The 27,348-nt window shown below is 40.4% G+C and overlaps 1 protein-coding gene across 2 annotated transcripts in view; it reads left to right on the top strand.

Moving 5' to 3' along the window:
• ADARB2 (adenosine deaminase RNA specific B2 (inactive)) overlaps positions 1 to 27,348 on the top strand; it is a 305,010-nt gene that overhangs the window by 228,168 nt on the left and 49,494 nt on the right. For both annotated transcript variants that reach the window (XM_021528821.4, XM_085563656.1), the window contains exon 4: positions 18,055 to 18,169. In XM_021528821.4, the coding sequence (XP_021384496.2) occupies positions 18,055 to 18,169 (115 nt within the window). The remainder of the gene's footprint in view (positions 1 to 18,054; positions 18,170 to 27,348) is intronic.

The following is a 27,348-nucleotide window of genomic DNA, read 5'->3' as shown; positions in this document are numbered from 1 at the left end:
CAATCCGTGTGTCCATGCTGGGACTCTGAATATCTTTATTCACTCTGCAGTTGGTACAGCAGACCCTTTGCTCCTCAGCTAAGCACTCCTCAGGGCAAAGTAAAAGGAGGGTCTTAGGGAGCTAAAAACAAAGCAAAATTGGTAAAATTGTGCAGTCTTACATACCTGGTTTTTTGCAGCACGTCTTAGCAAAGCCCCTTGGCCTCCATTCAACTATCCCACCCACATACATCTTGGACTTCTTTCTTGGACTTATTTTGGGCTTTCTTTCTTATTAATTTTCAAATATGATTGAAAGTTTTTCCTTGTGTCCAACAAAAAGCACAATAAGGAGGATTTAGGACAGAACTTTCCAATTTTTGTAAACTACAGAGCGGTGATTTCCTTTCTAGCCAGCTTTCTCTAGCATCAATTTAAAAAAAAAAAAAAAAAAAGCCAAGGGCCTTCCTGCTGCTGGTCTATTTTTCTGCTCTATTTTTCTGCTCACCAGTGGTGGTGAGAAACTGTGAGTAGGCTCTGAAACTGGGGTAAAGCCAAAAAGTCACTGAAGGAAATGAGCTTCATTCCTGTTATATGCTGTCCCTCCTCATCCAGTACCTGATCCAAAGCCAGGGCTAACAGGTAGACCTCCTCTGAGGATGAAGAATACCCATGATATTAATCTCTTTGGAAATGTCTCATGCCTGGTGATCACATTCCCTAGTGTGTGCTCTGATGTGTGGCAGGTTCTGTCTCTGTCCAGCACCAGGTTGTACCACCAAGATCCAGCATCATAGTATTCCCCTCTCATTCCCATGTACTTGTAATGCTCAAGATCCACTTCTACTCCAAGCAGACTAGAAATGGTAGCAGGAGAAAAAAACAAATGAAAAACTCATCTGGAGGGTAAGAGGGGAAGGAGCTTGTGTGTGATAACAAGACAAACCTTTGTAAAGAGCATCAGTGTTATCCAGAAGAAGCAGTAAAAAACCATAGAGGAAAAACAATGGTAAACAAGCAAGCAGTGCATGAGGAAGAAGGGAAAAACCTGTAAGAAAGGTAGGAGATAAGGATTGTTGGCTGTCATCTCCACTTGCTTTTTTCAAGAGACATTTGTGAATTCTTTTCATCTTAAATGAGTCTGTTTCCATACCCCACCCCTTGTTTATATGGTGGTTTATAGTCTATATCTGCTATCTGTAATTGAGAGCTGTTATTTGCAATCCCCTGCACTAAGTTCTGAGTCACTGATTTTTAGTCATTGAGATTTTTAGAAATAGTATTAGTTAGCAAAAGACATGCTACAGGTATTTATCAATGTTAATTGGGCTGAAAAAAATGCATTGGTAGGCATCACTGATAGCAACCAGCTATTCCAAATTTCTACAGCTGTAAAATGAAATAAAATGCACAAGAAAAATTTTTTTAAACTTTGCATAAAAAGCTGAACACATAAAATAGCAGAAATGTTCCATTTTTAAAGACACAGGAAGTCTAAACCGAAGCCTGCTTAAACAAAGGTAAAAGTGTCAATAGATTTCTGAGCCAAAGTTTGGCTCAGATTCTGAATTCTTTCCTTAGTAACATGACTGCACTCTTGCATAAAGACTTTGAGGGAGGGGAAAAGAAAAAACTTCCTGAAATTATTGGTGATGGTGGATTTAGGAGTTGTTTTTTTTAAGTGCTTTGTCCACTAAAATTAGAATATGTTGGATGACAGTCTCAGCCACATATAACTGGGCTTGCCACATGAAAATGGATGTGGCTCACCCTACTCTTACTAATTGGGGATGTCAGCAGATGTGGTCCCTTTGCCAAACGTGACACAAACATGTGCCAGTCCTTAATAAGTGTTTATTTCTTCTTCACATAATACTAGTCCATGCCTTTTGAGGTGGGTTTTACATTTGAGGTTTCTAAACTAAAATTCTCAGCATAGATTGTGTACTGTTTCTTGGCTTTGCTAATCTCTTAAGAGACTGTTAGAAAATTTTGTGGTTTGAATGTTCATGGATCCTTGACTTTCCAGGGGAAAAAAAAACAAGCAGCAAAGAGAGCTCTTCCTGTATTCTGCATTATGTAGAATCATAGAAACATAGAATGGTTTGGGTTGGAAGAGACCTTAAAATTCATCCAGTTCCAACCTCCCTGTCATAAGCAGGGATGCCACCCACAGACCAGACCCCATCCAACCTGGCCTTGAGCACTTCCATGTATGCCTGTGAAGCTGCTGCAAGCTCCAAAAACACTCTTGCCAGGCACTAAACTAGAACAAGAATCAGCCCACAGTCTCCTTAAGGCCAAGAAAGCCTTTAAACAAGAAGTCCTTAATGGCACTGGTGTTGCTGGCTGAAATGGAACCCCATGGCCAAATACTGTTGCTGAGGGGCTTTCTCTGACCAGTGACATCTGGTCAAAGTCTGCTGTATTTTTGGCAGGACAGGTGTGTGACTCCCTGGAGAGCTCACAGATAATTCTTTTCTATCAGCCAGTACACAAACCCAGTGGCTGCTGCTGGAGCTACATAGTGAAAAGTGGTTGTCCCCTCTCCTGTCAGGTGTTGACAGCCCATGCAGTCCTCTGTTTTACTGGCAGGGCAACCAAAAAGGCAAAATTAGCACTATAGACCATTTATTTTAAACCCAGGAGGACACAGATAAAAGGATATGTTTGGGGTATCATCTCCCATTGGTGTTGAATGTGTTGTATTACTGGTTTTATAGCTGAAAAAGAAATGTTCATTTTGTCTCTTTGATGACCTGTCCCATGTTGCTGACATGCCAACACTGTAATTGCAATGCTTTGCTTTGCTACAGAGATTTCTTACTGAGGCCATGAGAGAGGTGATCCTTGGGGAGCTGCAGGCACATAAATGCAGGTAGAGATACTGAGGCACAAGAGTTCCATAGGTGTTTCAACAAAGTGATTTCAGCTTCTGTCCTGGTCTGTCATGCCTATACCAAAAAGCATTAGATGCTTAACATCCTTTCTATCTCATAACATAAAAGGACAACCTTACATCTTGTTTATGCCTGCAGTGAGAATGAACTCTTCAAAGACCTCCAACCATCTCCCTCTGCAGGCCTGATACTTAAAAAACATAAGGGAATCTCATGTTTTGTCCTTTTCTGTGGAGTGGCAATATATTTTGCAATGACAATAATTTCCCTCAAGGCTCCCAGTTGTCCCATGAGAGATTTGCCAACATCCTTGCCTTGAAAAATGTCTTTGCACCTCTTTGGGATTTGTTCTGTAGGTTTATTCAGTTCTAGCTAGACAAAAGATATTAAGGACAAAAAACAAATAGTCAAGTGTGAGATGTGAAAGTTTGGTTAGAGAAAAATGGTAACACTACTACATCTCTGTTAGAAGCTGGTGTTAGTCTGCCAACAGTTAAACCCTATATATGCTAAAGAAACATAAAATATACGATACATAGCATAGATTTTAGCAAAACATTTGCTGAGATGTGATGGAAATGTCATCTATAAAAAGCCTCCTTAACCACCTTAATATATATGAAATGGCAATCTACAATTTGGCATGATGTATCCATATATATATATATGCATATATATATACACTCATATATATAAAGTATGTGACAAAATACAGCTGCACCACATCATTTTAGCCAGCAAGGGTAAGCCTTTCTTACTTTGTTTTTCAGGTCAGAGGGTCTGTGATAATTTCATTAGCTGCTGAAACATATTTTTACTGTGTTCCAAGGACAGTGTTAAGTGCACAGGAGTCCTGTTACTGGCAATGAAAATTAATATCTAGGACATTGCAATGGGATCTGAACATTTCTCTACAAAAGCATGGCAATGTAATGAATGTAGAGCTAAATGCTGTGTAGGTGAGGGGATTTTATTCCATTTCCAGGCGTAAGGAGATCACTTTATTCTGATCTCTTACTGCTGGTACCTATCTAATATTACTGCAGCACTCAAACTGAAGGGTAGACAACCAATTTAATCTGCTGCTGAGCCAGTAGATCAGGACTCTTCCTGCAGTCAGTGGAAGAAATAATCTCATACGAGAAGAGATGACCAAAATATGGCCACCACACAGGGGTCTTGCATGACTCTGTGGGCTGACCACTGAAAATGAGAGTAGCTCATGAATGTGCACCTTGAAATAACAACCCCAAACATTCAAGGAAAGGTGTAGAATGCTCAGTTTTCTAAATCCACTCTCCTAACAAGATTGCCCTACTATTGCCTTCTCCCTAGGGATAATGGCACTGCTTTCCCATCAGGGCACTCTGCCCTTCCAGCCTAAAGTTTGCTATCTTTGGCAGAGACATGTTACAGTTCACCACACTGTTTGTATTACTAATCAAGGAGACAAACATTTGTGACATAAATTGATCCTTTCACAGTATAGTCTGAACTGAACCATCTCTGGATTACCCATGGCAACAGAGGGGTGTGGTACCCTAGGACTCAGCTAAAACAGACTAATATGCAGGTTAGGTTTTAAGAACATGCTGGATTATAAGAATAAGGAAGAAGAAATCTAAGGGAGAAGGAATGTAAGAAAGAAGATATAAAGAAAGCCTGTGTTGGCCAAGGGGGACAGAGAGACAAATACAATTGTGTTGCCCAGCCATGTATTACCCAACCATTTGTCAAGACAGATATCTTGGGGCACAATGTGGGAGTGGTGAGAAACCATAAAAAAAAAAAAAAAAGTGGTTCTGTGAAGCTCAGGGAGGGCTTGAAGGTGTATGTCTTTGGTGAAAGTATATCTTGGTACTGACACTAGACCCACAGAATTATGTTTCCCAGTGACCTTGTAGTGCACTGTCTGCATTGCATAAAAGGAAATGTTATTACTGCATTACTTCACAATTAACTAAATGTTAAAATGTAGTAGACACCCACCATTTTCCTGCCAAGAGATATGACTTTGTCTCTCACAGTCTCTTTTTCTTGTTTTAAATCACTTTCATTTCTAAACATACACAGACATTGTGTGAATCAGACCAGCGGTGCTCAAGCTTGCAGAGAAACCCAGGGGTTTTTGATGTTTTGTCAGTTGTAATCAGTGAGAGCAAGTCTGATGCTTTTAAATTCCTATCTGAAGTTTCCTTCCATTCACCTTGCAAAGCACAGGAGTTAGACCTGCAGCATATAACTCTGCAGTGAGAAAGGAGCAAAAGACTGGCCAGGTCAGTGTGTTGTGTGCCATATTCATCCACACATACCTGCATGCTTTCATACCCACACTGTTCTGAAAAGAGAAAAAAAAAAAAAGCCACAAACCACTGCTAGAGGAAACTGTGCCAGCCTGCTACTCACCTGTGGAAGTAAACTACCCAGATTAATTACCTGACAAAGGCTGGACTGCAGCTGTCAGCTCAGAACAAGAATTGTGTGTCAATGAGAACCAAAACCGGAGACATGTTGGAAGGGCTTTTTGTACATCAGGTTTTTTCTTTTTTCTTTTTTTTTCTTTTTACTTCTGAGAATTTCCCCACTATTGCTATCACTTAACTATTTGCCTTGCAGTCATATCAAGGTGCACTGGAACATGCCTCCATTGGGATAAATTCTGCACAGACATGGAGCACGATTGCTGCCAGCCACAAAGCCACACAATTCTAACAGAATCAGGAATACCAGTGAAATGTCTGCAGTGTTAATCATATCACACAGGTGGTGGTTAAAATGACATTAGCTGCATGAGCTAGCAGTTGGAGCTTTTTCTTCTTCCTGGTTCCCTCACAGGACTCAGAAGTGGTACCAGAATGAGCAGTTTTTCTCCTGGTGTAGGCACTTTTCCTGCTCGTGTTGCTGGGTGCAGGATCCAGCTGCTCTCGGGGCTCACCATGGCCACACTGCCATTGCTGGCTGTGGCTTTTCTGCTTGTCACCCTGTGCTGTCTACATCTAAAGCCAGCTGCTATGCAGAGTTGGAGGGGTGGGCAGGACAGAGCTGGGCCATAAACTGAAGTAAAACATCACTTTGCCCCTCACCTGTACCAGAGAAGTCAGATGCATTATTTCTTGAGTGCTCCCACTTTACAACTGGAAATTGAGGCAGGGGCTGGTGGCATGCCTGGCACCATCAGGCTGCAGGGAATTCAGGCACGGGGGCAGAAACTCACCCCACATCCCTGAACCTTCAGCCTCCCCATTCCCTGGCTGCCATTCACACTCACAAACACTTCTTTGTGCTAAATTGACCACAGCAAAACCAGCACTATGAGGTGTTGCAGTTTGGAGCCTATACCCAGACTCAGGAAGGGTTCTGATCCTGAAGATGAAATACTTGCAGTGCAGGCAAGGGTGACCAGGCCAGCAGTGAGAGTGTAAATCACTGCTCACCCCAGAGCTGCCTGAGCTGTGTCCTCATCCCTTACACCTCCAGTTGTTTGCAAAGCTTTTTTCCACCCAGAGGGAACTTTCAGTCAGATGTGTGTAAAAATTCTCAGATTAATTTGATTTTTGGGAGGAGGCAGGGGGATTTAAGTGAGAGGGTTTTTTGTTTGTGTTTATTTCTCCCCTCAGAGCTGCCTTTCATTGCACATTTACTAGTTCTGGAAGACAACACCCTGCTGACACTTAGAGAAGCATCAGTGAATAAAGTCTGTTGTACAGGCTGCAAAGCCATCTGGACTTTCTGCTGAAAAGGTTGGACATGGTTTTAGGCAAGATTTTATCACATCTGAAAAAAAACCCTTCTGTACTCAGTACCTCTTCCAAGGTTGATGTCAGGGTGTTTTGTTTTTTTTTTTCTTTTGTCAGTTGCAAAGAAAAAAGAAATGACAAACAGTTGGAAGGCATTAAGGATGGAGATATAAATCTCTAGAGGAAGCTTTGTCAAAGGTAGTGGAGTATAAACAAAAAATAAATTAGTTTTGGTGTTATCAGAAACTGGACAGCCTTCGATTTGTATAATAGTTTGTCTGAGTTTCCACACCACCTATGCAATGCCTCTGTGAGGCAAAGTACAGATTCACTGCACAGAAGAAGTGAAGAAAATGGTTAAACAACAATCACAGGAGGAGAAAGGAAGAAAAAAGGCAGGAAGACAAAGGTGCAATGGCAGACAGCCTTGAAATCCTTCATTTTTTTGCTTGTATTATTTCCATAAATTCCGAGCAGAATGTTTTACCTTGCTGTCCATATTAATCAGTTCTTGAGTCCAAGAATTTTGTGTATCCCTTGTGTTCTACACCCCCCCTTGCTCAGGTTTTGGCAGGACAATTTCACAGAATGAAAAGGGTAGCACAAGGCTTCTGTGCCAGCTCCTCCTGGCTGAGGATCCCTGTGAGCAGAGCAGGAGAGAGAAACATGCTGAAAGTAATTTATTGGAGTGCCCTTTAGGTTATGTGCAGCTTAACAAGTGAGCTAACAACCAGCGATTACCTTAGAAACACAGATTGGTGAGAAGGTTTTATATATTCTGAAAGCTGGATATGAAGCTGGATATTCCTCTTTTCTCGCCAAAATTGCTGTATGAATTTCAGGAGATTTTTTTTTACCCCACAGCTGTAAAAAGGAGTCCAGATATGTAATGCCAGACTCCTTAGAGATACTTTCAGGTATCCTTCCTCAAGTACAGTGTGCTGGTAAAAAGAAACGTATTTATATTTGTATTAGCCTTTTTCGTTTTTTCTGTAAAGGAAGAATTGTACATTTCTTGGCTTTAGCACTGACTTACCTGAGCAAAATATTAGAGCAGATTATCTCTCAATTTAATGATCAATTTATGGGAATCAATACATTTACATGCCTTACATAAATTTTATAGGATTTGGTCAATTTGTAGGTAAATTTCTTTGATGTTTTTCTCTAAGTACATAAATATATATAAATAATAATTTTCAACTTAAGTACTGGTTTTATCAATTTATTCCTTTTCTTCTTCACAAAAAACTCTTATTTTACTGCCCACTGAGAAGAAATCACTTAAAACAACTTTCCCGTGATGAGAAATTTTTCTAAAAGATTTTATTTGCTATAAGAAATCTGAGGTCTAACTGAAAACTGTGACATTGCCCTTAGCTGCAGGCAGATATTTTACACCTCCCTCAGAGGAATGGTCACAAGGGAAGATCATCCTGTGGAGGACAGCCCACACAGTGTCTCTTGAGTTCTTGCTTAAAGGCAAGCCTAGTGAGGCAAGAGGTTTTGCCCAAAAGTATTGTCACAAAGTTTAAAAATTACATTCTCATGTTTTAGGTGTGAACACTTGGTTAGGAGCTTCTTGAGTGGAGGGGAAGGTGATGAGACAGCGATGTTTGGGATTTAGAACATGGGCTAAAAGTAAGATTGATTTTTTGGCTTCACATGCATGTTCTTGGCGGGTATTAAAAAAAAAAAAAAAAAAAAAAAAACAACCAAAAAAACCTCTTTATTTCAGCATTGTTGTGTTAATTCTTTGTGTTTATCCAATAAGGGACAGCAAATCAGGGAAGGGCTGTTTGAACTCTGGTGCCGGGCACACACCAGTCCCAAATGACTCTGAGGGTGCCTGAGTGGCAGCTGGGACTCAGGGGAAATCATGGTTCTGCCTCTCCTAGCACAAAGCCACCCTGGATGATGATAACTACCCCTGGTAACCACACATTTGAGAAGAAGCCCAGGGAAGGGTGAGGTAACATGAAATGCAGTTTCTCTTACCACCCCTCTCAGACAAAAGGAAGTTTATTAGCAAGGTTACAACCAAATTTTGAGAACCATTATAGCAAATGACAGCAAGATCTTTAACAAGAAGAAAGGAAAAAATCCAATGTCCATGTAACAATTGCCACGCAAAGTATTCCATGCCTTGCTCTGCAGTGATTCAGAAAGTTGAGTTGTGCCATGCCTTGCTGGGATCAGCAGTTCAGAATAGATTAAATTTGTTTTGGACACTGGCTGCTCCCTGCTTTATCTAACAAAGCACATGTGTGATGGGAAAGGCACTTAATAGCACAGACCATTAATGAGAGCCATAAACACACAGGCATAGATTTTCCAAATGATGGTCAAGGGATTTGAGCAAGCACTGTTCTCTCCCTGCTTTGAGCACTTACCCAAGGGCTGCTAACTGGTTAAGCTTTGGGAAGAGAGTGGGCCTCGAACAGCCAGGAGAACTGTGTGTGACAAGGGCTTTGCCACCATCAGTTTCCAAAGGATATTCATTTTAATGCAAGATAAGGCAAAGAAACTGAAAACTGAAAAGACATTTCTCAGATAAAGGATTGATTTTATTAAAGAGATGCAACTCATAATATTAATCTAAAACCTAGATTTTTTTATAGAGACCATAAAAGTGTTTTTACAGAGTTAGCTGTTCCTAGACACTGGTGGCTTTACAGAGCTTTTATCTAGTTAAAGAAAACCCATTGGTGCTAATTTAATATCTATAGTGTACAACAGCTTGACACCTGAGGCTTGTCCTAAAGCAGGCAAAAGGCTGCAAAGCGAACACTACTTCATTTTTTGAATTATTCAGCACTTGCAGCCAACCTTATGTGTGCCTCTCTAGGAAGAAGGCTTTTGGATTAATGATCAGTAAAAGAAAAGTAAAAAGGCAAACAAACAACCATTCCTTTCTGGTGTTTGTTAGCAGGTGCAGTACTGACCTCAGGAATGATTCTGCAAAATTGCTGTGGACATTCTTCATTAGCAGAGCTGTATGCAGAAGGAGCAGAGCTGGCAACCTAGCACGGCCTCCTTTAGGGAACAACTGTTCATGTCAGGGGAAAAGCTTGTTTCCTCTAAATTCATTGAAATGCTGCCTATTGGTAGCATCTCTTTAGAGCAAGATGAATGCAGACAGCAATGAATCAACCTCAAATAGAGGGGCCCATACATTAGCATCCTAACATTAGCACACTAATGTAAATTTAAAGATTCTAATTAAACCTTTATGCAAAATGTTTTCCTACTAAATAGAAAATCTTATTTTTTGGAGGAGCTGAGGCATTTGGATTTGACAGCATTTCCTTTTTCAATAGTATGCTTATTATATGTGTTCTATTTTCTTTCAGTCACTCCAGGGGTTTCTGAAACAAATAAAAAGATATATTATATTGTTTGATTGATTCCCTGTAGTCAAGGGATATATTGAGAAAACAGAACAATTTTTTTCACTGAGCTTTTAGAATAAATTTCACTTTGATCTTAATACTTCCTACTGTGGCTACACATTTCTTTTGAGATATTTAACACTGATTAATCTCATATACAGGATTCCATAGTGGTACTCAGGTACAAATTCAGAAACTTTCTCATTATGGAAGAACTTGTATCTCAGCTTTTGGTTTCTACATTTGTCCCTTCCCATTACCCCCAAATGCCCCAATAAAACTTGGGATGTGTTTCCCCCATTTTACATTTGATATTTGTGTGTAAAAAATCAATATTTTCAGAAAAAGTTCCATGAACTTCCAAACAGTACTTCTTTGCCAGTTATTAATATATTAAAAATTTCACTGAAAATATTCAAAACAAATTTTATCAGGAGACTTTTGTTGTCCCTAGTGAGTTTCAGATGCAGTGGCAGTCATTCAGCTGACCTTTAGCCACTCAGGAAACATAATAAGTGAGAAACCTACCACAGCCTTTAAGCATTGCTGAAGCATATGCTGGGTGTATGAGCAGTTCAGCAAAATCTGATTAGATGTGTTTTAGCAGACCTCCCATTCATTAAAATAGAGTCAAATCTAAAACCTAAAGAGTAAACCTAAAACTTGGGTAACCAAGTTTTACCAAAGATGGACCTTATATAATCCTCCCATTCCACCTTTTTCTTATCTCAATTTTTCCATGTATGCTGTATCCTCCCAACTCCAGCACAGACAGTGCTATAGTCTTCAAAAAGCCCTAAGTTTACTGTGAGGCACAAAAGAAAAATGGGTGAGAGACGGAATTCTTTTTTTTTTAATCCCATTGTTGGATCTTTTGGGGCATTTCATCATTCTTCTGTCTGCCACATGGGGACAATGTTCAAAGTCCGCTTCACACAGCAGCCAGCACAGTGCTGATATTTAGTAAATGATCACTAATGATAGAACAACAGCGTGGAGGCAAATATGTTTTGTGGGGCCTGGGAAATTAGTAGAGTAATCAGCCTCCAGCCAGGGTGAGGGAGGAGAGGGAAGCAGACAGCAAATAATCGCTCTGAGCCCAGGAGCCAATGGCACAGTCTGGGCAAGCTGGCCAGGGCAGCCCAGGTCAGCTGAGCCGCTGAGGAACCTTCAAAAATGCAGAGCAAATCTGGGACATTTGATGATCACAGAAATAAGAAATTCATTGAGGTACCTCAGCATCATCCGTAGCTAAAGCATTTGTAATAGGACTATGAAGAGATGGGGGAGGGTGGTGGAAGTGATTCTTTTGACATAATCAATAGGACCAGTTGATCTTCCTCATCAATCTTGATAAGAAAACTGTGAGGATACTTAATGTCAGAAGTGCTTTAGTGGAGTTTTCATTAAAAGCTCCGTGTGGAAATGTGTACCCAGCTGCTGCCACATGCAGCCTGTGAAGCCCCATCCCCCTCTAAAAAGCACAACTGAGAAGACCTCTCTGAATCAGGATGTACACAGGATATATCAGCACGTTCAGCTAAAATGAAACATGCAGCCAGACAAAATAAAATCATGGCCATCTAAGATAAAACAAAGCCCATATACACTGACCCTGAGGGGTAAGCCAGAACCAGACATAATGATCAATACTGTAGGAGTTATGATCAGTGAGAAATAATTACTGCACATCTCAAGGAAAAAAACACGATGAATTCCCTGGCAGGGCCTTGTTCCTTGAGTAATAATCTGCAAATGCCTGCACAAACTGAAGGAAGGCTGAGTTATGATAGGCTGTGGACTGCAGCCTCTAGTCTGGCTGCAGGAGCCCTTGTGTGACTCTGCTTGGAGAGGCTCATCACTGACATTGCCATTTGCTTCCCAGTTTCCCTGAAATGTGGGTAAAAATTGTTCTTTTTTACCTCTGGATAAAGGGGGCTCATGGCAAAGCAAGTGGTTTGCAGTGAAACCACCAGGAAGGAGGGCAAAGATGAGTCCAACCTCCAGCCCCTTGCCTGTGACCGGCTTTATTCCTTTCCTTTTCCTTTTCCTTTTCCCTTCCCTTCCCTTCCCTTCCCTTCCCCTTCCCCTTCCCCTTCCCCTTCCCCTTCCCCTTCCCTTTCCCTTTCCCTTTCCCTTTCCCTTTCCCTTTCCCTTTCCCTTTCCCTTTTTCCTTCCTTCCCTTCCTCCCCTTCCCTTCCTTCTGTCCACTCCTCCTCCTGCCTCTCCATTCCTCGAGGTCCTTGTTCAGGGCTCTCCACTGTGCTGGGGGAGCCCCTGGCACTCCATGGATTTCAGAAGACTGATGATGGAGGGCAAGCCACGACCCTCAGCTATTTCTCTGCTCAAGGCTGCATCTTGAAGATGATGTAGTGCCTGGGAAGAGCCTGACTAATTCATTGACTTGAGGGTACAATCACTTATCGATGAATCTCCAACTAACTACAGCAAACTTATTTACAAGCCTGGGAAAAAAAAATGTGCAGCAATTTGCTCTGCAGCCTGACCAGGAGCAGCTCCTCAGGATTGATCTCTGTGCTGTGTTTTCCTCCCCTCCCATTTAGACAGTGAGTGTTCTCTGCAGGAAAAACATACAAACTCCCACTGTCAATGAGTGTGTGTTTCCCACTTGGACAGTGAAAAGAACTAGGTGTGCATCTCCTTTTATCTGAAGAGAGTTGTGAACTTAATTCAACCTGATCCCCATTCATCGTGTTCAGCATTAAGCCCCCAAATGTCAGTGAGATTCTGGAAATAAAGTACTTGGGAGACAGCAAAATCAGAGCCCTTAGTGATATCTGTATAGCAGAATATTTCTTCCCATCCATATGCAAATCTAACCTTTTTGATATTTCAACCCTATAAACCCTAAGACAGGATTTCAATAGAAAATGTTTACTAAAGGCTTTCTCCTTTATAATCTATTGATTTTAATATCCTTACTATTCCTGCTGAATGTCAGTCTTACCCTGAAGACTCCCACTGCAAACTTGAACACATTTAATTATTTATACCATTTGAAATATTAGTGCAGAGAAATCCCTAAAAGTTTTTGGTTCTGTAATGGTGTGATCTAAAGTTTGATTTTTCTTTTGTGAATAACAGAAGTAATTTGATATACTAATCAAGGATGGATGAATACTTCAAACATCACAATGCAGTTATAATAGTAATGACATCTATTTTTCATCTTTTCAGACTCCTTGTATATGTTAAAATACAGCTCATTAAGTACTGTAGGATCTCTCAGTGAACAATTTAGCATTATGATTTTTTTCTTCTGCCAGCAGCCTGAGCAAGAAACTTGTTTCCCATCAGAGGCAAAAGGCATTTAGGCAATATTCAATGTTTGAGTGCAACCTAAGGCAGGTTTGCCCTTGGATGGGGGTCAAGCAGTCTTTTTTGCCTTACTTGTATCACTCACTGTATTCACAAGATTGACCTTGTCTCCCTGAGACAATTATTTTTTGTAAAGATGAATTTATGTGAGGACCTATGAAAAGATTTTGATAGCAGGCAAATCAAAGCAGGGGATTTTTAAAAAATTCAGCACCTTGAAGGTCATTTCTTCCCCTGAGTCGTGTGTTTTACTCCCAACATCCCCCAAAGCCAGAGTGATGGAGCTCACCCTGCCTGGCCAGGGTATGGGCATGCTTGAGCTCCCATCCCTGCCACTTGAGCCTTGTCTGGAACATGTAAAGAGTCAGGAATACTTCCACTGCCTTCAGTGGTGGTTTGTACCAGACCCCAGTGTTCCGAGGGGATTAAACCCCTAGGCATAAGTCCCTCCTAAATTCAACACTCAAGAAGTATTTGAGCATTTGTTCTTCCATGTATATTGGATAAAATTTTAAAATTTCTGACTGTCCTTATCTTTCTATTTTTCCTCACCCCTGTCCCCCTGCCCCGAGCTGCAATTTCTCTGACATTACATGATCAGAGCAATTACATGCACCTCTATTAATTGCCCTGAATTTCTCTTTCACAAGGTAAGTTTCTACTGTTATTTTTCCCTCATCTTCAGAAATATTCCCTTTTTCTTCTACCAACCTGATAGCTGTTCAGAAGCTGCCAAGATGTATTTGGCTCTTGTATTTACTCCAGATGGAGACTTTTATTTTCACTCATATCTGGCAGTAGGAACTGTGGTATCACCAAACACAACTTTTCTCTGAGATTGTTTTGATAGAAGAAAAGAATCCTTCCTTTTGCAGATGGTTTATAAGTTACTTCTGATAACAGATAATATAGTCTAGCCTAGATCCTTAAAGTTCAACAAGACTCACAATAGCCATAAATAGTTGGATTTTTCTGCTTTATATCCCCTCAGGAATAACCATCTGGATATGTATCCTTTAGTAGTCTAGGATTATTGTTTAAAGTAAAGCTACAAAATATCTGGAATTAAATCTGTGGTTCTACACTGAGCAGGGATAAATGCAGCCACTCTTACTTCCATCATATCGGTCCTGTGTGCATTAGATATGTCTGTAACCAGTTAAGGTTTCCTAAGAATCATTGAGAACCAGTATAAAGGCTCTAAATAGGCAGAAATGCTGTCACTGATTTCATTTCACAGAACTAGGTCAAGCCAAATAGCTGCTCTGGTGTGTGCTAGAGGCAAGGCAGGGTTCTGCATGGGTGGGTAAAGGTGAGGAACCCAATGCTACACCCAGCTCTGCCACTGGGCCAACATACAGCACCAAAGTATGCAAAGGTCTGAAATTAATGCTGCACAAGGAGCAATCTTCAGAGTATCAAATCTCTTGCAGGGCTGAGCCATGCACCTCTTCCTTACTTTTTTTCCATCTGAAAAAAATAAACTGCTTCTTTTCCTCCTTTCCATTTCACTTTGGAATATCCATTTGGAAATTTAGGGCAATATGATATCCTGGAAATGATCTCTAAGATTAGACACTCCTCCTGATTGTTTTTCCAGCATTCTACATGTATTCATCTTTGTTACTCCTTTGCTTCCATGAGTTTCACTGGCATCCTTTTAGGCAATGAAATCAAGACAAAAAAATGTTCACCCGACTTATTTTAGCTAAGAGGCTTCATATTTAATGGATTTGCTGCTCTTTAATGTCCCAGGTCACTCCCTGAGATCAGCAAATGCTGAATTTCTTATCGCCCTTATATGTTATCTGAAGTCATGTTGTTATTTCGCCTTTAGTGAGTCTCTTTGCTCTCAGGCTTTGGAACCCACTGCCAAATGAAGTAAAGAAAGCTCTGACTATGGGGAATTTCTAAATCCAAAGTTAAAAGTTATTTGTTCTGTTTAGCATTTTTAAAATTATTCTTTTAGGAATTGTATGTGCCTCTGAGCTAATTAACTCTTAATGAGCGCAAAATGCCCAGGGATGCAGACTTGGACGGTACAGAAGAAATGCAGACATGGATTGGACTGCAGTACTGCAGCAGATGACACTTATGATTTGATTCTTTTTTTAAATGATGGTGCAGATATTTTTATTGAGATGCTCTTCCCCCCCACCCCCCTGCCCCCCCCAACATCTTTCTATTCTAAATAAAGCTGATTTTCAGTCCACCATATGGGGCCCAGTTATATCAGTCCTGCAAATACACTTTAGTTTTTCATTATGGATGAAGTCACTCTTCAGTAGGGAAAACAAGTTGAGAAACAAACTTTCATATTATGAAAGACAGGCAGTGTTCCAGCACTGAGCACTTAACCAGAGCATCAGGAAATCAGAACACCTGGCTGTGCCCAGCTCTGTGCTATTCCCCTGGACCAGTCCCTCACCCTTTTAGTGCCTTCACTCATTCATCTGTAAAGCGACTGTAATTGCGTTTATATCACAAGGGTGCCTTGATGCCTGGCAAATGAGAATTGACCCAAAATTCATCCTTCAGAAGCACTGTATGAGCAGTACCTCGCTCACATGGTAATTGTGGACAATTAGATTAGAAGCGGTATAAATGCAGTGAAAGTGAAATTCCATTTAGGAACTGTCAAACTGTTCTTGATAATTTTTCTTAGTTTTCATCTAATTCTAGTGTGGAATTTTGCATGCATCTCCCAGAAAGGCTTTATATGCCTATTTTTTTCTTCTGCAACAAGACAGCATATTTTATTCTGTGTTATATTAAACTGTATTTTGGGCAAATGGTTTGTTCCCAGAACAGTACCTTGGAAAGCTAGGTTTAGAGAAACAAAGAAAAATTATTGTGTCAAAGAAATCCTATCTTCTATGTATTTGAGCAAATTGCAATCACTGACAAGGATTGTACACAGAAAAAAATATTCCAGGTTTTATGAAAAGGGGTTTGCCTAAGTGTTGTTATGTTTTATTTAATTAGATTTTTTTTTATACTTGCCATAATAATGTTTTAAAATTAAGCTGAATTTCTACAACAAACTGTAGAAACATATGGTGTACAGCCTGCAGACGCACTTAATGGCAGTAGCATTACTGATACTTGTGAGTTAGAACCTGCTTTCCTCTGAGAAATAGCTGTGTATTCTCCCAATTTAAAACGCTGTTTTACTCCAACCTTTTTTCACTGCAATTAACAGTTTGGGGAGGAAAAGAATGAATGTGATCTCCTTAAATACATTTCCTCATTTCTACGTGGCTGTGGATATTTCAGGGTGAGGGAAGTTGTGTATCAGACTCAGCCTCTCCTCTATGTGTGCCATGAACCCACTTAATGAAACCTAGTGAATTAAAGGGGGTCCTGTTTTACCAGGATCTCCCCCAGGTACATCAATCTGGAGATACACCTCCCCCAGCATATCCCAACACCAGAAGGAAAAAATGGAATTGTTGCTTGCTTGAGCCACTTTTCCTAACAAAGGCACAATCACTTGGGGCAAACCAGATTTCAGGATGCCAGGGGGTCTATGTCAGTGCCCAAGAGTAAACTCCAGCTCCCAGGAACTGCTTCCAGAAGGATTTATAGTTACAGCTTGGTTCCCTACAAGAAATCATATGTCTGAAAAAATGCTTTGGATGTTGCTTTTTTATGTTCAGACTTGCAAAGCACTTTAAGAACAACTCATGCTCACAAAGAGTGTTCCACTGACTTATCTCTAATGCATGCTTGAGAGGCTCAGTGCAAAATGAAATGCAGAGATTAAGTAAATGAAAAGATACCAAACATTGCAGCAGGGAATCATTCCAAGTCGTGGTGTTCTCAGGAGCACCAGAGCTGGTTTAGGTTCATGCTCATCCATGCAGAGTCTGCAGAATTCACTTTTTAGACCTTTTTAATCTGCTCTGTTTTAGTAACCAGGTTCCCAAGACTGTCCCTGGTGATTGGACTCATTCATACCTGAGAGTTCAGACCACACACACTCCAGTACCCAGTTCATGGGAAAATTTGACCTTTCAAAAAAATACACCATGCTCAGGAAGAGAGATGGCAGACCAGTCCCTCCCAGACCACTGCACACCCATGAACTGCAAGCAGCATCTTTGGCAAGATTTGCAAGCAAAGACTCCCCATCACCCCAGTGCCTGTCAAGAGAGAAGCAGGACAGAGCATGGTGCTCCTCTGGCAGATTCCTGAGCTGATTGTTTTGCCTTGGTAGCTATGAATGATTAAAAACTCACTTTGAATGCAGATATAGGTGGTTTTTACTGATAAACCAGGCCTCAACTCATCTCTCAGTCTTCAGTGGGCTAATGTAAATTTTCAGTGGGCTCACAGAAATAAATGGTTTTGTAGGACACAGGTCCACATCTTTAGCTTACTATAATTAAGCGCTTTAAGTTCCTGCGAGCTGGTGATGGACCAATGTCTTAACAAACTGGAAAATGGTTCAACCTCTAAATCTTCTTCCTTTACCCTCATTCCTAGTCAATATGGGTCTCTTGGCTTTCATGCAGTAAATCTGCCATTTATGAGGGTGATGTAGGAAGTCAAAGGAGGGATATTTTTTTTTATCTTTGCTCAGATAGGTGGTGTTTAATTCTAAAGTGGACCTCTCAGCAGCTGATATCAGGTGACTAATCTGCAGAAGTGCCCAGGTTCCTCAGTCAAAGAAGTGAAAGAGTTCTTTCTGACTGTCTCTTTCAGGATTTCGCTGACTCCGTATACCAAATGGTTGCACAGAAGTTCCAGGAACTGACAGACAATTTCACTTCCATGCATGCACGCCACAAAACTCTTGCAGGCATTGTGATGACCAAAGGTAAGATATCCTCTCATTTATTTTCCTCTAGCATTTTTCACGACTAATACATTATTTACCTGGTTCACAATACTGAAGGATGACTTTACTCCCACACAGAAAAATTAATAGTAATGCAGTGAAAAGAGCATTAAATATTTACACCTCAAGTAAGTAAGTTCACACAAAAAATATTGGCAACAGAGTTAAAGATTTATTCATAAATATGTTGCTATGTTTCTTTGTTTACAGGACAAAATGCAGCCTTCTCTGATTTTTCATTTTCTTGCAGTTGGGGGAGACAGTTATCAATAAAAGTAGTATTATTTATTAATTACTTTCTTAGGTCTGAATACACCAAGTTCTTGTTGTACAACATAAACTTTGTTTTAGACTGGCAACAGAAACAAATGGGCTTTCCAGTTAAAAGAAACAAACACAGAGTATGTGTAATTTTAGTTCTGCTCTTCTCTAACCAGGAGAAATACTTACACTTACCAGCAGGACCACAATTTGGTATTCACTCACGTTAAGACTTGACTGATTGACACTGTGTGGAAATCTTCAGTGCTTTGATGAAACAGCTGCATAGATGATCCTTCTTTGCAAGCACCCCTCAGTTGAGGCACCTCAGTATTTATGAGGATGTCAGCAGTGGAGATGCTTCCATAAACTTCATTTTCTCTCTGACACATGGAGCGGTGGGTCCAGTACAGAAATAAGAAGATAAGCTCGGAGGGGAAAGGCATATATAATTCATCCAGGCTTGTCTCACTCCTTCCTTTCAACAATTACATTAGCTAGGTTCAGTAGGGACAGTTGTGAATATTGCAAGACAGCAGGATGGAGACAGGATTTTCTGATGGATCTTTTCCAACCACAGAGCCTAAATGCAGATATGATTTCTCTGCTGAGAATCTCCTTTTTTGATGTGAAAAGAATAAGTAACCATATTCAGTATGAAGGAAAATAAAAAGGAAGTGTGATTGACTTTGGGATGTGAAAGATGCACACTAGACCCAGCATACCAGCTGCCTTGTCATTGTCATATTTCTTGACTGTGGCTTTCATCAGATTTAAACAAAGTGCTATAGTTTATTTAGAGGAGCTCTTTTCAAGCAAAAGCACAAGGAAGAATGTTTAAATATACTTTTTACAAGAAACTAAGCTACGGAAGCCAAGTTGCTTTAAATTACATGTAGGGGGAGAGCACAGGGGAGGTTACACTTACTCGGTGTAAGAATTGTAAGAAATGCATGTAGGAATTTCAACCCATTCTACTTTGCCAAGGAGCTACTCCTACATTCTTTAGCCCAGGTCTAGACCAGCTTTATAAAGCATGATTGAGCCATTGCAGCCTTATTTCTACATGTCCAAAGAAGCTGATTAAACAATATATAATAATATATTGTTATATATATAATAATAATATATAATAATATTGATAATAAACAATATATGAGAAGAGCAGCTACTGGAAGGAGTAATAATTCCCAAAGTCATGGCTGCTGAGTGCATGCAGTACTAGGGGAAGAAAAGGGCACTTCCAGACTTTCTTAGCCTTTCTGGGCAGTTGGAGCTGTCCATGTCTCTTCTTTAGGAAAGACCTGAAAGTGTCTTTATGCTGTTTGTTTCTTTTGGTGGGTCCCATGCCCTTAGTGGGATTTTACAAATTTGTGTTTCATATTTCATCTTAGTCAGCATTAAGATAAAGTATAATTTTACTTAGGTTCACAAACTATTTGCCTCAAGGTTTCTTTTTCAATTCTGAATTCCCTTCCATGAATTTGTTCAATCTGTCAGCCATCCAATTTGTCAATATCTCACTGGTTTTGTGGAACCCAGAAAAGAAACTTGCAGATATAAGGTGATTCACAGAAGATGCAATGCTAGAAACAGCCTTATCTTAGCCTTATATTCTCCAGGAAGATTTGAGTTCTTTCCAGCACAAGAATCTCAGCCAACCAAGGCAAGATGAATCATCTGTCATTTGTGTCATTATTTTCCGTGCTAAAGTTGTAGATTTGTGGTCTCTTCTTCACTATCATTCCCAGAAGTAGCAAGGTCCTCGACACATGCTTTTCAAGGATGGCACAGGCAGGTTTTCCACATCAATCACGCAAATGAGTACCAATTCCCTGTGTTTTTAACAAAAAAAATTTGGCAGAAGCTGTCTTAGATCTCTGCAAACAATTTACTAATGACATCAACAAAAACAAATCTGGAAATGTCTTGTTGCATTCGGTACCATAAGTGACAAAAACTGATTTGCTTTTACCTTCATTTCAATTTACTGTCATCCTGACTAGAAGCAGATTTATCTGTGCTTGTACAGTTTCCAGGCAAAGCTGGCAAAAAGCACAATGGGATTCTGTGATAACTGCTGTTAAGATAATGCAAGATCTCTACAGACAAAAAAGAAGTGTGCTGGATTGGTTTTCTTTTTCTGAACTCTGACATTTTTTCTGTCATTTCAATTTCCCAGGGAAACCAAAGAGAATTATGTTTGGCCACTGTAATTGACTTATGCTGTAGCACCCGGGGCAAATTCCAACATGTTAGAAAGAAAAAAATGTGGAAAATTATGTTATTGACGGAGAATGTTCTACAGTAATAAATTGCTAGTCAGTGAAACAGGCAGTCCAAAGCATTTAGAAATGCTTTGCTCTGAATTGTGATGACAATTAAAATCTCCATGCTTTTTTGTGAAAGTAAGTTTAGTTGTTCAGCAGACATCAAGATAATCTTAAAAATACTGGTCTAGGCAGGAGCAATTTACCGCACTATATACCAGCTGATGTGATCTTAGCTGATGTAATACAATAATTGAATATAATAATAACTAAAAACCTCACATAACTGATCTTGAACTAAATGTTTCAAAAGATTGAAGAGTTTAAGTCAATTATTTAATAGTTATAATGTGTAATGTTATAATATTATTTGAAATCTGCCAGTCCTCTAACATATTCTAATTTTCTTGAAACATACTCAGAGAAAATTGTTCTCTCAAAAACTGATCAATTCTAAGAAAAATTGTAAGTGCATTCAAGTTTTCCTCATACAGCAAGCTATAATCCAGAGATTATCTTCAAGTAGATAAATAAATATACTTATTATTGTAGCATAGTATTTATATGAGGACCTATGCTTTACTGCACATTGACTCTCCACAGCAGATCTGCTGATCTCTCTGAAGAAATGATGAATTCACACATGATAAATTAAGATCATCAGCTCACCTGTGGAAAAGACATTCTGGATAACACCATGTCAAACACAAGCCATCAGCTCAGAACTTGCATCATGTGATGCAAGGAGTCATCTTCCCTTGTTATGTTTTGCATTAGTGGCTAAAACACAGCTGATAACACAACATTTTGGCCATGTGCTTGCAAAGTGCCAAGACTATCTCTCATCCCAACAAGCAAACTGGAGGTGAGCAAGAGGCTGAGAGGGGACATAGCCTGGACAGGTGTCCTCAGCTGATGGAGGGAGTATTTCTTGCCACAGGACACTGTGCTCAGCAGTAAAAATTTGGGGAGAGGGAAGTGGGGAGATAATTGGGTTTATGGCATTTGTCTTACCAAGCAACCATGAACTATCATTATATCAGTGCATCAGTCTTGCTTTCCTTCTGTTTCTTCCCAGTCCCACGGGAGAGTGGAATGCGGGAGAGGCTGTGTGGGTGTTTGGCTCTTGGCCAGGATCAACCAATATTTCATTTTAGCAGCAGCTGTTTCTTGATGTTTCTTCTTGTCAGGGAAAGATGACCCACCCGCTCCCCATCCTTCTGTCTCTCAGGTGCAATTTGGACATCTTATTTGACTCACCAGTCTGCTGTATCTTTCTATTGAAAAGTTTTCAGAGAAAAGTAGTTTTCAAAATTGTTATTGTTATTGTTATGTCAGTTGATACGTTTGAAAAAATGACGGGCAAGCAAGTTATTATTTCCTAACACAAGGCAACAAATGCAAAACCAGAGCACTCTCACATACCTCTGGGCCTGATGCCCAGAGTCACAGATGGTGGGGTGACAGAAGGAGCCCCTGTGGTCCCACCACGGTCACCAGGCAGGTCAGCACACAGGGCACAGAGGGGACAGTGGGGCAGTGCTGCCTGTCCCCCAGAGCTGGGAGGGAGGAAGTCCCAGGGCAGGGCAGAGCAGGGTGGGAGATGTGAGCTTCACACTGAGTGCTGTGATCTAGAGGCTGGTGCCATTCACACTGTTTATTGGCATCACAGAGAGAGTTTGGCCTTTGCTCCACCTGAAATCACCAGGCACAGCAAAGAATTCCTGTCACTCAGTAAAGAGATGATCTATTATTGCTGACGTCCTCTTTGCAAAAAAAAAAATAACCTGCCATAATCATTAGGGACAAAATGAAACTGCTATTTAAACACAATTTTCCCATTTGTGTTTGACAAATCTTAGCAGTTTAAATACTGATAGGAACTTTTTGTCATGCTTTCTGTTAAAAATGAAGCATTAAGAAAGTTCAGTCCTTTTCACAGCAGTGTAACATTCATAGAAGATTATGAGTTGATTTCTCACTTCAATTTTCTCTCTTCTATATATATATATTTTTTTAAGGCTGACAATCATTTTGATGTTAAAAGCAAATTAGGAGGTCTTCTCAGTTATCTTGTGTGAAATAAAGATGAACTGGACAAAAGAGCCCTAAATAGAAATTTCATGCTGTGTTAAAAGATGGAAAATTATCATCCGTATCTCATGGAATGGATCTTAATCATTGCTAAGTGGAATAACAGAAAAAAGTAAAGCTGACAATATGTCTCCATGGATCTTTCCAGTCACATTAAGATTCACAAAGCCTGGCATTTAAGTACAATCAGAAATACTGCTGTCCAATTGATTTCTAATCCTCAGTATGAGTAGGAAAGTTGCAAAGCAGTAGCATACAGTAGAACACTCAGGCCATATGTAGAGTCCAATTTGCTCTATCCCATGCTACACTCAAGGAGCCAAACCAGTTAGAGAAAATGTGAACAATTTACAGATTAAGTGTCCAGAGCAGATTCCCTCAGGAAGAGAGGCACAGGAGGAATTTAGGCTCCCAGATCCTATCTGCATAGTTAGATGGATGCTAAAAGCCTGGTCCCTGTGAGATTCAGAGTTTACATGAGAATTTAAACTTCTGAAATCAAAATTGAGTGCCCAAACTGATGACATCCTTTCAAAGATCTCAGAAGGTCTCTTCACCTACTGTTGTCTGATGCTCTCAAGGACATAGCACAAAGTCATTTCAGATTCTTGTAAACATTGTTGACTTCTTACATATGCCAAGATTGACACACCAGTAGATGACAGTTTTTCTCAAAATAATTTAAAATAGGTAAATAGGTATGTAGTTAAGAGCCATATATGCCCCTCTTTCTCAGAAATCTGGTTTCCTCTGAGAATCTTCAGATTCTCTCTAAAGAGAATAAGACTATCCCTTTTCTGCAGATGTAACTCTATTCCTGGATTTTGTAATGTGCACCTATAATAGCTATAATCTCATATTCCTGCAGCTCAAGAGACTTAGGTTTCCAAATTCCAGCTCAAAGGACATTTGAGATTTTGCAGTTAAACTCTGCCCCCACCGGAGCCATCACTTCTATTAAAATGTGGGTTTAGGCATTGTGAGGACTCTCCCTACAAGAGCAACTTTGAGTGTTTCTTCATCATTTCTGTCAAACAAGGGCTAAGGAGCAGAAAATAGTTGAAGACAGATGACTTAGAAATAGAAAATATGAGATGGGACACAATGCTACAGCCTTGAACAGAGTAGGAAAAAGACAGCTTCAGGAACAACACTCTGGGCTAGGTTATATGCTTTGCCCTAAAGAAAGAGGGAGAAATGCACACACCAGCTGTGGGTAAGTACAGAACCAGAGCCTCACTTTTGGAAATGAGCACCCCAACCTGCACACACACACCTCTCATTGCTGTTATTGTCTAACCTAATTCCATCCTCCTAGCTCTTTCAGAAAGAAGAGGACAAAACACCCCTCTCATATCAGCAGTTTTAGGCACTTCCACAGGAAAATGACCCAAATGGGAAGGGAACTGAGTCCCTCATTTCTCACCAGCTGCAGCAGCTGTAGGTGCCTCCAGCACATTGCACTGCTGCCTTCTGGGCAGCTTCAGCTCCCCACTGGTTACTTTGGTTCCCATCTCTTCTGGCACTGAGCCTTTTTACCTCCCTGAACATTTACTGTTTCTGGATTTAGTTTTACATTCCCGCTGTTCAAAGTATTTTTCTGATTAAACACCTCTCAAAACCTGGATGCAGACAAGGCCCTGGCTCTGTGTCACATAAAATTGCATTGGGCACAAGGATGGGTGTAATAATTAGCATAAAACATGGAAATTTAAAATAGGCACTTCTGTTTCCTAAGTGTGTCAAACAAGGAGTTGGCAAGGTCAGACTTTCATTCTGTTCTGCGATAAGGCAACTGGAAGCTGTCCCAATGTCAATACCAAGAGTGGTAAAAAAAGAAATTTCTTTGGTGAATAAAGCTTGAAAACCTTTGCTTTCACTTTAGCAACCTAGTAAAACACATAGGGAGATGTTTTTAGATGCAAGTATACCAAAGAAGGTTAAAAAAATACTATTTAAAAAATCCCACATAAAGTTAAGTTCCTCCTGTGCTTAACTGCCAAAATTCATATTCAGGATTTCACTCTTTCTCATTGCAATTTAGAATCTTACTAGTATCTAAAACTGTCAATTTACTTAACACTCAGCTATCAGTGGCACAACATTTATTAGAGAAACACAGATATCTACAGTCAGGACATGGCAGGAAAGTGCAATTCAGTCCTGCTTTAAAATTAAGAATTATGTGCAAGCTCTTTTCTTGAGAGTATTCAAATTCACATGAAAGGAAAAAACCCTCAAATAACTTTGATTCTGCCACTATGAATTTAGATTTTTTTTTTTTTAATCCTCAAGGATATGGTAAGGGGGCGAAGCATGCCTGGGTTGGCTGACCCTCCTCCCTCTCTGGATTTCCAAAGCCCATGTTGAGGAAAGGAAGGGAAGGTAAAGGGCACTGGTGCTCACAAACACAGCACTGGCTCCTTCCACACTCCTCAGAACAAAAGCTGATGAGATTTCATCCTTTTGGTCCACTGAGGGGAGGGAAGAAATGGACCATAGAAATTAGGACTGGGAGAGACCACTGAGTTGTCCAGTCCATTTCCCTGCAAGCATAAGATTGTTCCCAAGTGCTCTTTCCAGATTAGATTTAAATTAATCAATTAACAATGGGGCTTTCAACAGTACCTTGGGAGACCATTCTAGCCTAGTGGATCTCATTGTTAATAATTTTCACCAGTTATTCAGCCTGACTTTTATTTTTTTTCATGTCATCTCAGGACCTCAGTTCTGCAGCTCTAAATTTAGTGCCCACTTCTCTCCTTGGGGTTTGTACCTTTCAAATACTCAGAAACAAGCACACCATGTTCATAGTTTGCATATTCAATTTTTGTACTCTCTCCTGTTGGGTCACTCTTCTCTGCAGCCCCCATCAGCTTTGCCTTTTGTTTTCTGATTCCCTTCCACTTGGGCAACCTCCTCACCATTCTTTTCTGCATTGGAAATCTGTCCTTTGAATGAAGATTAATGGAAAGACCTGCACAAAAGTATCTTGAAAAATGGATTAGCACAAGAATCCTTTCTCAGGCATCCCACAATGTGATCAAACAGTACAAAACGGGCTTGTGTCAGAAAGGGATTTTTGTTTCAGAGGAACTGAATTTGGAACTTATTTACAAGTGCCCTCTCCAACCCTGTGGGTTTGGGCAAAATTTACTGTGAAAGGAGAGCCATGGCCAGTGTCAGACAGTACCCTGGCTCTTGCTTCCAGCACAGAGGGGTCAGAGATCAGGATAGAGAGGACTGTGACTCTGTCACTGCTCCTTCACTGGTGAAGATGAAGAGCTCTGCAAAGAATAGCTTTCTCTAGGCAGCACAGTCAGAGGGAGGATTACTCAACACATTAATAAGGGAAGAAAATATGAGGCTCACAGAGACCTGCTCTACACCCTCTCTTTCCACAAAAATACAATATATTTAGTCACACATAATGCACATTTTGATGTAAGGAAAGGAAATCCCTGTGCAAGTCCAGTGTTTCAAAGACTATTCCATTTATACCCCTAAATATCTGTAACCTCACTGCTAGCCACTTCTTTGTTCCTATTATTTGCTAGCTGTGTATCTGCCTTTTGTTCAGACTCACCTTATTCCATTTCCTAAGCCCTCAACATGCTTCTTTCTTCCCATATTTTAGTCATCTACTTCATATCAGCTGCTCCCATCCAGCTCAGGGGTGTTCATGCAGTGTGAGCTAGGGGTCACAGCCAGAGTGCTCACTGAAGTCACAGGTTCCTGTTTGTCACTGAAATTACCACATCGCTACCACAGGTACGAAATAAAATGGAGAGAAAAAAATGAGCTGCAGCAGTCTTTATGGCTGGCAGGTAAATGCATACTGTGGATTGATATATACATACTATTAATCATCCCTGCTGTACACAGTTCTTCTCTTATGGCTACACATTTTTTTATTTTTTTCGGCATGAGTGTGATTTTGTTCCCCTTGCAGAGCTGGGGACAGCAGAGCTCTCTGTGTCAGGAGTTCAGAACTAAGAGCAAGGTACACCATGCCACACACCAGCCCCTCAATCCTCAGCTCCCTCCTTGCATATACATCTTGATTTCACTCCTCTTGAAGCCTCAGAATAGAGGGGGCTGTAGATGCATCACCAAGTTGTGGGGAAAATGGACTGATGGACCTGGGTAAACACATCCCTCACTTCTAACCATAGACCTACCCCTCATGTAAGCACTAACATAGGGGCAATGGCTTCAATTTCCAGAGAAATATGTCCCTTTCCTGTTGTTTGGTTTTTTGGGGTTTTTTTTGAGGGAGAAGATGGGAAGAAGAGCTCTTTGCCTCTTTGGCAGTATTTTCTGTGGGACATTGCCCACTCCTGAAGTGGCAGACAGCAGCCTGGCAGCACAGTGCCAAGGGCTCTGCACAGGTTCAAGGATCTGCTTAGGGACAGTGGGGTGCAGGACTGTGCCCACAGAACATCCCTGCAGACAGCTTTTCCAGCATCACTGCCCTTTCATGTCTTGACTATCTCTTATTACAAAATTAAAGCCATTCTAAGAATGTGATAG

This window comes from Lonchura striata, chromosome 2 (genome assembly GCF_050655825.1).
Source record: "Lonchura striata isolate lonStrDom1 chromosome 2, ASM5065582v1, whole genome shotgun sequence".
In the NCBI taxonomy this organism is placed as follows: domain Eukaryota; kingdom Metazoa; phylum Chordata; class Aves; order Passeriformes; family Estrildidae; genus Lonchura; species Lonchura striata.
Note: the sequence above shows the minus strand (reverse complement) of the source record. Positions and strands in the feature narration are given on the sequence as shown.